The sequence below is a fragment of the Brachycentrus maculatus genome, unplaced genomic scaffold, assembly GCF_059751285.1.
Source record: "Brachycentrus maculatus isolate JH-2025_06_01 unplaced genomic scaffold, ASM5975128v1 h1tg000801l, whole genome shotgun sequence".
Taxonomy (NCBI): domain Eukaryota; kingdom Metazoa; phylum Arthropoda; class Insecta; order Trichoptera; family Brachycentridae; genus Brachycentrus; species Brachycentrus maculatus.
Genome location: NW_028281529.1, coordinates 58,916 through 77,256, shown reverse-complemented (window position 1 = coordinate 77,256; position 18,341 = coordinate 58,916). Strand labels below are relative to the sequence as shown.

General features: G+C 31.1%; 1 protein-coding gene across 1 annotated transcript in view; it reads left to right on the top strand.

Annotated features, from left to right (window-relative positions):
* The first annotated feature begins 17,010 nt into the window (after positions 1-17,010).
* The window catches only part of LOC148300180 (uncharacterized), a 54,411-nt gene continuing 53,080 nt past the window's right edge, over positions 17,011-18,341 (top strand). The window contains exons 1-2 of the mRNA XM_088275139.1: positions 17,011-17,146; positions 17,270-17,340. Of these exons, the coding sequence (XP_088131265.1) occupies positions 17,299-17,340 (42 nt within the window). The 5' untranslated portion in view covers positions 17,011-17,146; positions 17,270-17,298. The remainder of the gene's footprint in view (positions 17,147-17,269; positions 17,341-18,341) is intronic.

The window sequence follows — 18,341 nt, the reverse complement described above, 5'->3', positions numbered from 1 at the left end:
TTATTATTAATTCTTCAGATACTAAAATGTCGTAAAATCGTCAAACAAAACTGACATTTTTGTAAGGCAGCACATCGATATTTACGTTTATATTTTGTATAAACCTTGGCATTTACCTACCCTTATTGCGAAATATCGTGAAACTGTGAGTTATTACTCTGTTAGAGGGTGTAAAAACCCGACTTAATGCCTTCGCAGTCGTGCGGAATTTCGGTAGATTAAATCAAGTAAGAGAATCTTAACCCCACAATATTCCGAATGCCGCAGTATTTTTGCGTGCTTTCGACCTATCAACTTCTCCCTTGTCGAAAACCTCATAAATAAAATTTTACACCTAATCAAGTAACCCGCAATAATAACTCCGCCGTCATTAAGAATTATTTTTTAAGGTTAAATGAATTTTCCGTGTGAAAGATGCTAACTGACGCTAAATACCCTTAATGACTACTATTAGGGGATTAATTTTGTCGAAATTGGTAGAATATAAATAAACATTAAATTGTTTACTAAAATTTTTATTTATGAGCATTTAGATGAGTAAAGTTTTTATCCGATTGACTTTAGTTTGACTTGGTGTTTCTCAACTTTTATTCTGTCATTTTTAAACCCTTAGTTATTTTATTCTTACATTTAGACCCTCTGACGATTTAAAAAATATTAATTTGAATTGAATATATAAAAAAACGCTAACATTTTAACACTTTTTGAGATTATTAAAGTAAACACAACTAGTTTTGTGACTTTACAAATGTTCGTATTGGCGGATGAAAATACAAACTTGTTAAAATACTTGTAAAAATACAGCTCGAATTTCTTCCTGTTGATGAATACATATGTAATTCTCGAAACTAGTCGTATTTACATTAATAAACTCAATAAGTTGTCTAATACACGTGTTTAATTTTTATATCTAAATCATCACGTTTTATACTAAAAACTTCTTATTTTAACTGAAAAAATGGTTTTTGTTTCAATTATCTTCGCTGCATGTACAAACAATATAAACGTCTCAAAAATTCACATTAACGCTCTGATAAAGCCGGAGAAAACGTAACATATTATTACTAAGGTCACAATTACAACGACCTTAGAGACAAAAATATTACACACAACCTCTCTATCTGATAATGACTTCTTACGCAAATCGTATCACGGCTACGAGCTTACGCGAGGCCAGTATGTATGTAAGTTACATTGCACCACCGTATAAAAAGGGAAATCATCAAACAACTCCTGCCCTTTGGGTGTCAGCTATTGTAAACAACAATTTCCTTGAGAGACCTTGATTTCTAGCTCAGAAACCACGTGCTTTTGACAGTGTCACTGTATACAAAACACACGGTGTTATAAAACCATGTATGTTTTGAGAATTCTATATTTATTAAGTTATCCATTGTATTAGATGTGAGATAACATATAAATAGAACATGATGACATACCAGACTTCATGATTTAAATGCTACAGTATTGTTTTGAATACCTTTTATTTCATCATACGTATAAAATTAAAGGCAACGATAAAAGTACCGTTTTTTCCCAACAAATGATATTCAAACCAAATTATTATCACACCGCTTTCTCTCAGGGGTAGGCAGAGAGAACACAACTCCTCATTACTTTGTGTATGGATAGGCCATAATATAAGACACCCAGGCCTGCTTCTTACGATTTTGGAAGGCATGTGCAAAGGCTTAAACTATAGGGGACGACACCGCTTAATCTACATGGACCAAATTATTTCTGACATATGCTGTAGCACCGAATTGAAGAGACAATTGAAGGATAGAGGAGGTCGAAAACTTACCATGAAAAAACCAAACCAATCATCACACAGATTGTTACTTACGAAGAAAAGAATTTGTATTGAACGAACATTTACTTTTTTTTTATCTATTAAGAATTGTATAGCTACATAAGGACCGTAGTCCATTTGATCTTCACATTCGTTTGATAATGCCCTAACAAGGCGAAACAATTGTCACAGTATAATTTTTTATGTGTTTTTGTTAATAAAATACAACTTAATAGACTCAAAAAAAATTGTATTTAATTTAAAATTTATACATAAATTAAAATGGAGTTCTACAAATTAAACGCCAAATCAATAAATAATTTACTTTTTTACTTTTAATTTTTTAGTTTTATTTTATTAATTTCGAATGTTTATTTTCTTTTGCAACACCGCGTACAGAGTACAGCAACACGCACAAGAAATGACTCTTAGAAAACGCGCCATGGTGAAAATTTTGATCATCGCGATTGATTCGCGTATTGAATACTAATCTAAAGAATCGGGTTTCGTAACAACGGATCTTTAAAACCACCGATGTTCGCAAAAGAGTCACGACTAATTGCTGAATACTACTTTTTCAATGCGGCAAGTCTAAGGAACACGTTCAATGCACGAGACACTATAAAAATAAAAATAAAAATATTTGTTTGTTCAAAACCTTGAATCTCCTCAGTTCCTCCGATTGCTTCGAAATTTTGACACCTTTCATTTGAATACGCGTGTTTTTTTTTAAATAAAAATGTATAAAGATATAATATTACACGTGAAAAGTTTTTTGTTGTTGTTATTGATAGATTTTTTTCTCAATGGCAGCGCTATCTGTTGAACGTATACTTAACATTGCGCAATACACGCAATACCTAACATTGCTCGTGGCGGATAGTGCGCTACTTGATAGCTGCTAAAATGTATTTCACTTTTAAACTCCTTTTTTTTCAGAGCAAAAATATTTTAAGTCCATTGACGTGATAAATAAAATGCTTTTACCACTTAAATTTCATGTTTTCGAGAGCACACTTGATTTATATTTTTGTTGTGACTTCACATAACTATAAAATATTTTAATGTTTTAAAAAACTTCAAATATTAGGTACTTCAAAGATCATTTAGAAGGTTTGCTCTGCATAACATAACATAACATGGCTAAATATATAATTAGTTTAGTGGTTATACTTGTATTTCCAATATCAACGTATGATATTTAAAAAAAAAAACATACCTTTGTCAGTCTTGAAAATGTTTTATGATTTGTAGATACATCGTATATTAATGCTGGGTGCTTACCTGAAACAAAGATTTAAAAATATATTACTTTTTTTGTAGGAAATATTATTTATGTAGCAATTCTGTCAATACGTTTTATGTATTGATTCCCCAACTCAATATTTTCCAATGATTTTAACCAAATTCACAAGTATCGCTCATGGGAGTCATAAGAGTCGCTCAGTCAGTAGTGATATTGTTTTTTTTAAATCATAACACTTGTCTACTCAGAAATAAGTTTTATTAATATCTGTCCCCGTGAAATTGTCTCTCTCTCTACCTTTAAAATATTTTAAATATTTAAATCAAACACTGATTTGAGTCTTCTAAAATTAGTTGATTTGAATATTCCAAGAATAAATACGAAGTTCTGCAAAATAAACAATATCCTTTATAACGTTAGGCTCTTAAGTGTTTGTAATAAATACATTTTGAAAATTGTTTAACTAGAATCTTACTTAATACTTCATGGATATATTAAACAAACATAAATCAACGATTGAATAGAAATAACACACAAAGATTTTTTTTTAAATTCATCTGTCATTTATATTATATTGTCTAATAGATTAATGTTTTGTAATAACATTTCTTGGTGAAACTGCATTTTATAGAATAAAATAATAATTATGTAGTTTTTTCCACATGAATTTAAATTGACCAGCCACGGGTTTCGTCGTTACTGACATCACCAGTCGGTTACGATGAAACCCGGTTGCTGGTCAAATAAAATTCATATGGAAAAAAAAACTGTATTCTTAGTTGTTATTTTATTCTAATATTATTTAAACACGTGAAACACCGATCTTACCTTTTTGATTCATGTAATTAAGGATCAAGAGAGCACTGCGTCAATCCAATCAGAAGAAGGTATCTATTGAAAGTCAACATTACGTTGATTATTTATTTATTGAATAAAAAATATTTCTAAATAAAATTTGCTTAATTATAGTAAGCAAATGGTTATTAAAATAATAAAATGCTCATATTAAAAAGGTAAATGATTGCTTGGAAAGAAAAGATTAATCGACAGCGATTAATGAACGAACCCCACGTGAGATCAGATATAAATATAACATAAATATTCCACAGACATTCTCCTTTTTTTCAAATATATAAATGAATAATTTATATAAATAATCTTGGTATATTCTTATGGTGGTCGATAGTTACTCGCCGAGTTCATTGAACGACATTTTCCCTCCCTCGGACTTTTGGTAATTCTTCACGGACTAAAAACACCGCACGCACAGCTTTTTGTGCTTTTGACCTAAAGCTAAGGTCAAACCGCTTTCATACTTACCTTCATACAGAAACTACCTACTTTTATTTTCTGTTTAAGAGACTTTTCGCATTCTGCAATGAGAAATGTCTCTAGAACATTTAATTAAGTTTTGTTTTACGGGAACTTGTCCTCATTATTTTTTTAAACAAATCATTTGATAAGTAGAATCGAAGCATGAATTATAATGTAATATTACATACAAATCAGTGAGTGATGAAAATATGATTTAAGGAAGGAAGAATGCAAAAATTAGACATTTTTAGTTCGTCAAAGAATTATTATTTTAGTTTTTTAAATATTAAAAAATTATTAGTTTGCCACTTCCAAAGTTTGTAAAAAAAATCATATTTTTTATGTTTGTTCTATATAGAACTACTGTTGGCCCTTATCCGCACCCAATTGTGCATAGGGAACTGTATCACATTGAAGCAATATTATAAGATAAAATAAATATTAAAGTGAAAAAAATACATATTTTTTTAATCCTCCCTAGGAATCAAATCCAAGACCTTCTGTTGGTACAGAAGACAAATGGGCTATCCACTATACTACGGAGGCGTACCGTATTTTATTCTCAAATTGGTTATTTGCTATTTTTGTTTCATCATTAAAATTTTGAGTAGTGTGGTTGGTAATCATGGGTAGAATGGTGAATGTTACACGTATGTAAATTGATTACTTAACCAACCTTTGACAGGTCGTAGGCCCTGTAAATACTCAGACATACATATTCTTTTTCATCTACCATATGTTGAAACGTCACAACTGTATAATAACTCCTAATTGGAGAAACCCAGATTTGTGAAGTATTCTCGGACACATTTAAAAAACTGTTAAATATATTTATTTTAAAGCATCTAGATGCATATAGTAGATACAGGTAATGTTATACGTATAATGCGTACAATTCGCAAAGGAAATAATTGCAGTAAGTTTACGACTTGACTTTTTTTAAAGAATACCCGTGACACGTAATTAACAGGTTTAAGAGTTCTAATAAAAATCATGTAAATAAATAATAAAAATTTTGCGCAAAATCTCAGTCGGTTTGAACTGGTGTTATCGTGCTGCTGGAGTTAAATATGTATATTTTTTTACTAACAATATACTATGATATACAATACTTATGCATTTTAAGAATTTTTCTAGTCTGTGATGATTAAGTTAAAAATCGATTAAAGGAAAAACATATTACTGCCTAAAACACACATTTTATATTACAATAATACTCGGATAATGTATTATTTAAAGTGTGTTTTAGGCATTAAAATGTTTAAATAATACTCATAACTTGTCAGAATCGGATTACATTTGCCATTAAAAATCCGTTATACTCGACACCCTCACAAAGGTATGACTTTTTTAGTTAAACCATGCTTATCTGTTAATAAAGTAAGATAGTAAAAAAAATATCGATGTATAAAACACATTTTTTTAAGTACATTTTTTTTTATCCGAAAATAAACTTAAATTATACAGTTAAACAATTATTGTACTATAACGTTAGTTCTTATTCGGTTTAAAAAATGGATTATTGTTTTCTTTTGTGGTTGTTATAAAAATCTATATATTTTGGTTTAAAAACATGTTTTAATATGGACGAAGCATCTATTTTGTATACTGAGGGAATAGGGAAATCTGTGAATTCCCAGGGCTTCAACCTGGCACTGGCTGGCTTAAGTGGTCATTTTGTACACCATGTAACGTTAAGCATTCTTCGCGTTATAAAATATCCATCCAATGTCACGTCGCAGCGTCGTAAGTCTTTAAAACATTAAAATAATAAATTCTTATTTCCTACAAAAATAGATGCTTCGTCTCTGTTGAGCATCTAAAATTTATATCTTGATATATCGTACTTAGGGGTTAAACGTCTAGTGTACATATATAACAAGCGCATGTGCACTATCTTATTTTGTCGGAATATGTAGCTCTCTTTCTCCACTCTACGTTACATCTTTCGTCTCTGTCATGTAACGAAAAGCGCCTTATCAACGTGACACGTCCTTGAAATTTCACTCTTAACTCATGTCCAATTATCGACAGTCGAATCACCGCCTCACTTCAAAAATACACTCATGGAATGTTCTCAACTTTTCTGAATCCAGTCCTAAAAAAAAATTGTGAATTTCTATTGTCTGGCCGTCGTTCAATGATCTGGTTCAGTAATGTAATTCTAAGATTTTTTGCTTCTCAAGTATTCCAGATGGTTCATGATGTGACTTCAGACCTTGGGGTGGTCATGTCTGCTGTTGGCAGAAAAAACCAGCACGCGATACTCGCAAACAGCTCGACATCTTTGACCGGGGAAAAGTCCATTGTTTCAGCAATTTAAATCACTGTGGACGTAAAAAGAAGATTGAATAACATTAATAAGATTACATACATCGTTGCAGATCTACTAATGGTCACTAAATACTTAACAGTGACTCTTTTTTTAAAATTTAATGTTATATATTTATTTAAAAACAAAAAATTTAAAAAAAAAGAAAGGTGTGTTGAGATAGATTGGACGTGTGGAATCGAATGAAAAGGCTGAAGCCAGTTTGTAGACTCCACATGTTCCACATATGAATAAATGAATGAATGACTTTTACTAACTATTTTTTTAAAGGATTGTAAAATCTAAAAACCTACAATAGTGAGCTAAATATGTTTTTGATTTTTGGTCCAATATTTTATCAAATACTTTTATGTGCAAGATACTTTTATACATAGATATATAAAAGCAGTGGCCGGCATAGAGTTTTTAATCAGGGTAAGACATTTGAGGTAAGTAGTAAGGCAAGGTAGGCACTGCTTAGAAGGTAGGGTAAGTACTGGTTGGGTTCATATAGGGCACTCGAAAAGAGCCGGGAATGCATTGTTTTTTCTGCGTATATGGAATGCACGCCCCTGCATTATAATGAATTAGTTACAGGCATGGAATTATCCACGAAAATTGGAAAAACACTTATTGTTGACAAAATAATGTCAACACAGTAAACCATAGTCCATTTTAAAATATTCGGTATAAAACCCAATGCACAATTTTTTACAAATCCGATAATTGTGCTTCAAACACCCTTATAATATGTAAGTCCATATATGGGTGCATATCTCTTTTTATGAATACTTCAGCATAAAATGTATGTAGAATGAAGACGTTTAATACTTCTATCAATAAAGATGTACGTTATTATGGGTTTACATACATATGGGGTTATTATATTGACATGAGATTAAATTTTCAAATAAAAGTTTTTCAAGTGTCTGGTAATCAAACAAACTTATCACAGATATCCGAAAGAGGGGGAAATAACAAGACCTTTACTTTGTGCCTACTTTGCACAATGATTAATCTGTAAACATGATTTATTTATTAACTCTAATCCTCTACTTATGAATTGCTTAAATAGTATTTAAAGAGTACTAAATCACAACGTAGTATTTCTTTATACTCTTTTTTTTAGTATTTAATCGCGAATGGTGATATCGCTTATTTGGTGCAACAATCACGTAATTACACTTTTTTAAATAAGCATAATATGTTAAAAATTTGCGTAAAGACTTTTTACATCGGGAGAAACATCGACAGAATTGGTTTTGTGGTGAAATGCTCCGAGATGGCGCGAGTGTCATTGTAGAACTGAGTAAAATGTCGCCATTTCTGTTGCTACAACAACGTCTGAATGCCATCTCATGTAATATTTCTTAATAACGACATTGTTGCACCAAATGAGCGATATATTCATAAAATTATTTATAAATAATTCATTCCTTTAATACAAATTTCACTAGCCTACAGCTTTAAAAATATTAACGTTAAAAACATTACAATAATAATATTGTTTCATATAGAAATAACGTTTATTATGTTAGAAGTAACTATTTAGCCATAATGCCATATCCTCCAGATGTAGATAGGACGGATGAAATAACACAACTTTTCAGATATACCCATCGATTATTCCGACTTCTGTCCTATCTACATATTTCCTTTCAATTGTTTGATGATATTGATCATGCCAAGTTTTTCTCGATCTTCGACTATGAATACAATAATAAAATATATATTGGAAATATATTTTTAAATATGTCATTCATGAGGTAAGAGTTGAAAATTCTACATTTCGAACCCTCTTAACGAAGCACTTTATTAACGTTGGCATTGGTTAGTACTAATATTACGAAAACTAATAAAATGCTGTTTGATTTTTGATATTGAGTAATTAGTATATGGACAACGATTCGAGAAATATTGTATTTTATATAAATTTTTATTATATTATTAATTTAAGATTTCGTATAAAACATTTATACCTACAAGGTTAAGGGATTATATTTAATTGAATATAATCCCATACTGAGTTTGATACATAAAATATTGTAAAAAAGTGGTAAAAATAATATCGGAAAACTTCGTGGAGCTGTAAAATCAGTGACCTTGTATTACATTCAATCCCTCAAAAAATATTAAAAGGGAAAATTAAAAAAATATGGTAATACAAATAAAATAAGACACCTTAAATTAAAAACAAAACACAACAATGATACAAGTTCAAATTGAAAAAAAAAACTTTTACGATTAGAAACTAAAACATCAATTTTTATCACGATTTTAAATCAAATATTTTAAAACAATTATATCGATTAACTTTACCTTAATTCATGTGATTTATTTATATTAATAATAATGTACAAATTATGCTTTGAAGTTATTTTAAATATTAAAAACGAGCGTAAGTGATCAATTAAAAGGGAAAAACCGTAGTCACATACCGGTAAAATTTTAAGAAGTAATTAATAAAGAACATTCCCATAACATTTCTTACATACCAGTCATTTTTCTTTATCTTATCAGTTAAGCTATTCAAATGTCGATAGTTTATTTCACTATGAGTGTTTATACCTGTATTTTAAGTTCACTTGTCATTTATTTACAAACATACCCATTGTAAAGAATTTACCCTTTATTTGATAACATTCAACCGCTTCAACTGAAGAATACCTTGATAGCATGATGTTACAACAATTAGAATAATATTACATTCTTGGTTTTCTTGAAGGTCTCTTGGTACTTTAATTAGTTCGTGATAAGCATGGTGGAAAAAAGTTAAACAAGTTTATAACATGTGCAATAAATACACTACTGGAAAAAGTTTTCCCGAAAAGTAAACGAATAAAATTATAAGTGAAATCAGTGAAATATCGAAAACATTCATTTTTAAAAGGCGGACGGTTTTTACTTAAGAAATAGCCATGTTCTCATTATAAACACAAGTTTTTCAAGTATTGGTGAAATAATTCGTTATTAAGAGAATATTTAATTTTTTGTAAAATATTAACTTATTTGTGGTGGAGGGAACACAATCCTTTAAATTCTGGTCTCAGTGTATGCGACACTAATTAATTCGTTATTAAGAGAATATTTAATTTTTTGTAAAATATTAACTTATTTGTGGTGGAGGGAACACAATCCTTTAAATTCTGGTCTCAGTGTATGCGACACTAATTAAAATGAATGATATTACACAAACTGAACGATAAATGATAAAAAGGGTAATATATTACTCTACCGCAAAGTTAACAATGATTTTAACATACAAAATATATTAGTTATTATTTTATTAAACTTTCTGAAACGGTCCAACATAAAGAAATCGTTTTATTTCATAAATATGTATTTTCAATTAAAAAATTTTGGATTTGCTATTTTTATATACAGCTCAAAGATTAGTCAAACTTCCCTTTAAATCAAATAATAATAACTTTATTTCATTGTTAAAAAATACATACAAATTAAATTTGTGACAACAATAGCGAAATCATAATTTTTGTTTTTACGTGTTTTTATTACAATAAACACAATTTAGTAGACTCAAAAAACTGGTGTTTGATTTTAACATTTAATTTATAAATTTAAATGGAGTTTTACAAATTAAATATCGAATCTACAAACTAAGACCCTCATATTTTGTTTATGTGAATTTGTTGATATTGGCTCACCTAACGCCCAAGATGAACTCTACCCGCCCGACCCACCTGCATACAATATTCTCACAAGCAGGTGATGCTGCCCACTGGATCCACAATACTCCGGTTAGATCTGATTGTTACTACTTTCAAGTGACGACTGACAACGGAACGTGAGCGGTTTATAACACAAATTAACATAATAGTGAGAATTTAATTTTACTGTTAAAATTAAAACAAATCATGCAAAATCATTAAATAAAATCATATTATTTTTTGACATCTCACTAACGATGAAGAAGAATATGAAAGACTGGGCATTTATGGGGCTGACAGGCTGAAAGGAGTAAAGAATGTAAAAGGTATAAAATCAGAAGTGCCACATTGCATTTTTATTTTGCAGAAGTTAAAACAATTATTTTGTGACCAATTTTTGAATATTTTGAAGATAAGTATGTCTATATTATTTTTTGACATCTTATCAAAGATAGAGAAGAATATGGAAATCTGGGCATTTACGGGGCTGACGACCGTCATAGGCTGGTTTAAGTGATCACTTTACACACGTGTAACATTCACCAATTCTACCCATTATTGACAACCACCCTACTCAAATTCTTGGAAGTTCTATAGTTGGTAAGTACAAGTACATACAATTTTATATTGGTCTAATGTCAAAAGTATTATTTTAAAACCTATCTTATAGCCTTATTTCCGCAAATTCATTACTCACATTATTTTAAATATTGTGTCATCAAATCATCTTTTTAATTATAATTTTAAACTTTTGCAATACCTTTGCACCTATTTTTTTTGTTAATTTTTAATGAACACAACGGTTTTTCCAAAAACACATAATATTTAGTATGGCTGGATTTTCCAATTTAGATTGTAAACATTGAGTACTGTTCAATTATTGATAAACTTTTTTAACTTCGTGTGACTCAATGCTTAAATATTTATTTAGTATTTATTACTTGCCAATTTAAGATTGCTAAACAATTATCGTTTTACAAAAAGACTAAAAAAACTGGGATTTTTCAGTAAGAAACCATATCATAAAGTTTAGCTTTTGACATTGTCAACAGACTTAGATCCATGTATTTTGGCCTTAAAATAAAAATAAAAGATAATAATATCCAAAATTAAAAATTATTTAATATTTACGAATTCATTAAATAAAATCTTATCCACACCCGAAGGTGCATAGGGCACTGCATTATATAAATAGAGTGTTATCTTGATTGTTAACACATGAAGGAAAGGTGATAAGCCCTCCGTTTCAAGTACCAGTCCAGAGTAATATTGATAAATATTGTAGTAAAAAATCACTTATATTAACTTGTCATTATATAGGTTACTTATATTAACCTCCACCCTGGGAATCGAAACCGGGACCTCCAGTGCTGTAGCCGAGCGTGCTTACCATTACACTAAGGAGGCAGATTAATTTCTTGAAAAATAGGCGTGTTTCCATAGGTATTAATAATAATAAAATAAAATATCCGCACTTCGACTGCATTAAGCCTACTTTAATCCTTCTTTCGCCAACTCCATGCTTCAGTAATCATTATCATTCGATTATTTTGTAAAAAGCACACTATAACCGTTCAGGTAGTGATTATTTTTAATAAGTGTGCCATAATTAATTAACGAATAAAATATATTGAAAATATTCCAGTACAAACATCGGCTCATTTGAAATATCCGCCTTTTACATATGAAACTACGCACTCATACGTAATATGTGTGTAATACCATAACAGACTACCTTACAATATGGTTTTAATATTTCGTTCAACGGAGGTTGCATAAAATTCGACATTTGCGAAACACCTGTCAAAATAAATCGCATGCCGACTTAATTATAATATTTGTTCAGGGCGTATGACGCGACACAGACATTTTGATTTGCATTTTTTACCGGTCCTAATTGAAAAACTATAAACTAGCAAATGAAATAATTTTCAACCCCATGACTAACAATTTTAAAAGTGTATTAATAATGTCTGACGTCTCCAAATTTACACGACATGTGAAGATAATATTTTTACGATAGCTTCGCTTGAAATTTTTTCAACACTTTATTTGTATTAATCTTATTATGATATGCTAACTCTTTTCACCTTTCTTTATATATTTTATATTATGTCATGTACTTTAATATGTGTACTTACGATGCATTATATTGCTCTAATATTTTTAAATTATTTACAACATTTTGAGTGTGTCCAGATACTTGTTCACAAAATCTGGATTATCTCTAATTACTGGAGTTATTTTCATATTATTTTTTGACATCTCATAAAACATGAAGAAGAATATGGAAATCTGGGCATTTACGGGGTTGACGACCATCATAGGCTGGTTTGAGTGATCACTTTACACAGGTGTAACATCTCACAAATAGATGTGAAGTCTCTAGTGAAGTTCTTCAAGAATAATGTTTTAAAATTGGTTCATATATATAGAACTTCAAAGAATTTGAGTAGTGTGGTTGTCAATAATGGGTAGAATCGGTGAATGTTACACATGTGTAAAGTGATCACTTAAACCAGCCTATGACGGTCGTTAGCCCCGTAAACGCCCAGACTTCCATATTCTTCTTCATCTTTGATGAGATGGCAAAAATAATATTAAATTATTTCATTATATTGTGCATGTAAAAGACTTTCAGGCGTAAGTACCAATAAATAAATAAATATTAGTGTTTACTATTAATACACGGAAGGTGTCCTATTTGGGACATGTGCTCAGAGGAAAAAAGTACAAGCTACTGCAACTGATCATCAAAGAAAAGATCGTGGGTCGGAAGAAGGCAGATCTCCTGGCTACATAATATACACGAGTGAACAGGAGTACGAAACGTCGAGGAGCTATTTTGGACTGCCCAAAATAGGGGCACTTTCTCACAAGTAATAGTCAAGGGACACTTTCTCACAAGTGATAGTCACAAGTGATGTCGGAGGAACCCGACACGATACATAAAGAAGAAAACTATTCATAAATTACTAGGAATGCATCTAATATCGTAAAGGTAACCTGAACACTCTCTACAAGTTTAATAAAAACAATAATAATCTACTTATTTTAAAACTTGCAACGAAATCGTGACCTAACCCAGTGTTCCGCAAACTTTTCTATTTAAGACCTACAAATCAAGAAATTATAAAGGTACACCAAAGAAAAAACTAAATTTAATTAATATTATTGTAAAATTAAAATTAATATAATCTGAAAACATATAACATATTATGTTCAATGGGAATGGGAATTGAGAGCCTATTTGACTGAGCATAGGTGATAAAAATTAGGAACAATTGCTGATAAGGCTGCTCTAACCGTTGATTGTCTTCAGGCGCTCTCTTTTTTTAATTTATTTAATAGAAGTCAGAGTCGAAGATCCCAATTCGCACGTTCTTCGCCCAATAAAGCGCCTCGGTCGCGTAGTTTTCAGCTTTTTCTAGGTGTGTTATCATCACAAAACTATTTTTTTTTCCGCGGCACAAAAACTAATCACCACGGTACACCAGTGTGCCACGGCACACACTTTGCGGAATACTGATCTAACCTAACCTAACGTTTTTTCGTATGATTTATGAACCGTCTCATGGGTCATCTTCAAGGTGGAGTGTGTCGACGCCAAGTATCCAACAACGTGTTTTTAATTGTTATTGCGAACTTAAAAAATGTCTTCTATATTTTTCTGACTGAAACATAGTGAGGAAGTAAGGATACGTTACTATATAATATTCGAGTTGTTCAATTCGTGCCATTCATAAAAAATAACAAAATAATAACATTATTTTCCTTGCTTATTTTCATTTTACACGTAACTATAATTTTATTACTACTCGTAGAATAATTTTCTTGAACGCTATTAACATTATATACATGAATTTTATCAAATATGTCGTAGTCATACAGGAGACTATGTGCATTTTTAACAAAAACGTGAATATTGAATATTTGATATCCTACTAGCTTAATATTGCCCTGATAAAATCCCAAAGAGATTCAAAATATGGAAGCACAATATATTGACTTGTTAAATATGACTGACTGCATTGATGTTTATTTTCTTGCCATGCAAAAGCGATTTAAATGGCCCTCCTGAAAATTTTACGTATTGTTAGCTGCTTACTTTCACGTATTAGTTCTTAAATATGTGTGTATGTGTGTGTGTGTGTACCTTGTACTATTAAAAAATATATGCTTTCTCAATAATTTTTGGGTACTGAAAAGAAAGTTATATGTATGATTTTGATTGCTGGAAAAATATTGCTTTTATTGCAATAAGCCTGTATGTACTGTAAAAGAAGTAAATTGAATAAATATTTATATTATTTAAATATTTATACAAATGTACATACTTATGTATGTATACATTAAACATTTTTTTACTAACGATATATAATTACCTACGTAAATACGAATATGTGATTCATTCCCGCTGAGCAATAATGATATTATTAAAACGGGAATGATTTATTGCACATTGTCCGGCGGTGATTGGAGCGATTGTCGCGCCAAAGGGTTAATAACTGCTGACAAATTTGACAGTTTAGTACTCACCAATATCAATAGGGACATCTGTTGTCTCATCTATGACAACAGACACTTGGACGGTCGAGAAATCCAGCTTATAATTCTTCGAAGGTAGTAGTAAGTTACACGTGATTTATATCACAAGGTCATTAGTACTCACCAATATCAATAGGGACATCTGTTGTCTCATCTATGACAACAGACACTTGGACGGTCGATAAATCCAGCTTATAATTCTTCGAAGGTAGTAGTAAGTTACACGTGATTTATATCACAAGGTCATTAGTACTCACCAATATCAATAGGGACATCTGTTGTCTCATCTATGACAACAGACACTTGGACGGTCGATAAATCCAGCTTATAATTCTTCGAAGGTAGTAGTAAGTTACACGTGATTTATATCACAAGGTCATTAGTACTCACCAATATCAATAGGGACATCTGTTGTCTCATCTATGACAACAGATACTTGGACGGTCGATAAATCCAGCTTATAATTCTTCGAAGGTAGTAGTAAGTTACACGTGATTTATATCACAAGGTCATTAGTACTCACCAATATCAATAGGGACATCTGTTGTCTCATCTATGACAACAGATACTTGGACGGTCGAGAAATCCAGCTTATAATTCTTCGAAGGTAGTAGTAAGTTACACGTGATTTATATCACAAGGTCATTAGTACTCACCAATATCAATAGGGACATCTGTTGTCTCATCTATGACAACAGATACTTGGACGGTCGATAAATCCAGCTTATAATTCTTCGAAGGTAGTAGTAAGTTACACGTGATTTATATCACAAGGTCATTAGTACTCACCAATATCAATAGGGACATCTGTTGTCTCATCTATGACAACAGACACTTGGACGGTCGATAAATCCAGCTTATAATTCTTCGAAGGTAGTAGTAAGTTACACGTGATTTATATCACAAGGTCATTAGTACTCACCAATATCAATAGAGACATCTGTTGTCTCATCTATGACAACAGATACTTGGACGGTCGATAAATCCAGCTTATAATTCTTCGAAGGTAGTAGTAAGTTACACGTGATTTATATCACAAGGTCATTAGTACTCACCAATATCAATAGGGACATCTGTTGTCTCATCTATGACAACAGATACTTGGACGGTCGAGAAATCCAGCTTATAATTCTTCGAAGGTAGTAGTAAGTTACACGTGATTTATATCACAAGGTCATTAGTACTCACCAATATCAATAGGGACATCTGTTGTCTCATCTATGACAACAGACACTTGGACGGTCGAGAAATCCAGCTTTTAGTTCTTCGAAGGTAGTAGTTAGTTACACGTGATTTATATCACAAGGTCATTAGTACTCACCAATATCAATAGGGACATCTGTTGTCTCATCTATGACAACAGATACTTGGACGGTCGATAAATCCAGCTTATAATTCTTCGAAGGTAGTAGTAAGTTACACGTGATTTATATCACAAGGTCATTAGTACTCACCAATATCAATAGGGACATCTGTTGTCTCATCTATGACAACAGACACTTGGACGGTCGATAAATCCAGCTTATAATTCTTCGAAGGTAGTAGTAAGTTACACGTGATTTATATCACAAGGTCATTAGTACTCACCAATATCAATAGGGACATCTGTTGTCTCATCTATGACAACAGATACTTGGACGGTCGATAAATCCAGCTTATAATTCTTCGAAGGTAGTAGTAAGTTACACGTGATTTATATCACAAGGTCATTAGTACTCACCAATATCAATAGGGACATCTGTTGTCTCATCTATGACAACAGATACTTGGACGGTCGAGAAATCCAGCTTATAATTCTTCGAAGGTAGTAGTAAGTTACACGTGATTTATATCACAAGGTCATTAGTACTCACCAATATCAATAGGGACATCTGTTGTCTCATCTATGACAACAGACACTTGGACGGTCGAGAAATCCAGCTTTTAGTTCTTCGAAGGTAGTAGTTAGTTACACGTGATTTATATCACAAGGTCATTTGGATCACAGTAATTAGTCTTTAATCACAATTTCACTTGTATAACGATTAATATTTAAAGTGGTGTATAACTCCGCCGGGCTCGTTAATTTACGTTTAAGTGCATTGGCAACAATACTCTGGGCCAAGTACAAGTTCGATATTTACGTCAAAAGTGCAGTGCTAGAACAATAAAAAATATCCACAAAACGTAACACGTGCAATTTTAAACTCAATATATATTTCTTGAAACCAGTTACGAAGTAATAAAAATAGAATTTATAATAATTACTAAACGACAACGCATAAACGGTAAAGTAATAAAATCAAACTTAATTGTACTTTAACCACACATTTCTTGAAACCGAATTACTATTGTTGGTGATATTTTTTTAAAAAATAAACAATAATTGTTTTATTATTTTTAATCCACAGTGAACGTGATTCTGTTTTGTGTGAACGTGATGCCTGAATTACGGTCAGAAATATATGAAGGATGTAAAGAGGTAAGTAATACTAATTTTTATATACTTTTTTCAAAATACATATTATTATGTATACAAATCTAGTTGGGGATAACTGAAAGTATATTTTGCATATTAAAAGCATTGTTAACTTTGTGGTATGGTTGTATAACATTATCTTACTATTAATTTACTTTGTGTTATACCACTTTCATAAACACGAATTCCGAAACACTACTGATTATTCCGAAACTGGTAGCCACGAATTAGTGCTTATGAAAGTGGTTTTTGAGGTAATTAAAGCATGTGAAGCGAATGTATGATGAGATAAAAATAATATGTTTGACAAAAATAAATGGAAGCCTAATAAAGCTAAAAAAAGACTTACACTACCAAATCAATCTAGTCGTGTTAAACATCAAAGTTATCGAAGGATTTATTAGATAAGACGTATGAATGTAGACGAAGCTAGGAGTACGTCAGAACAGACTTGTGTGGCGTTCTATCCTCTCAATCTAACCCTGCAGATAAGCCGCGTTATAGTAATAGTAGTATGTACACGTAAACTTTGTTATTTATAAAAGACAATTCTGTTATAAAAATATAACTATGTATTATTCTTTGAAGGGAGAATTTGTTTAATCTAAAAATAATTTGTTTTGGTGTTCACATACCTACATAATAACATTTAATGTGAGTCAAATGTGTTTTGAAAATTTAACACGTAACTCAAATTGTTATACCAACTAGCTAATGTGTTACATCTTAACAAAAGTCACAATATTTACGCAGTTTAAAAAAAAGTAAGTACCATGTAACCGTTTCCGGAATAAAATGACTAGGTAAGGTAACCATTATGTGCCTACATTTATATCAGAACACCCTATTATTAAAATGTACCTTTCATGAACTTGGTAAGTTGTCAGTACTTGTGGATGATTGCTACCTAACAAGGACACAGAAATATACGTAGGTGATCAAAACAATATTTCTGAGCTATGTGCGTAGAAATTTCAAAAAGTTCATTGAGGTGACATCTATTC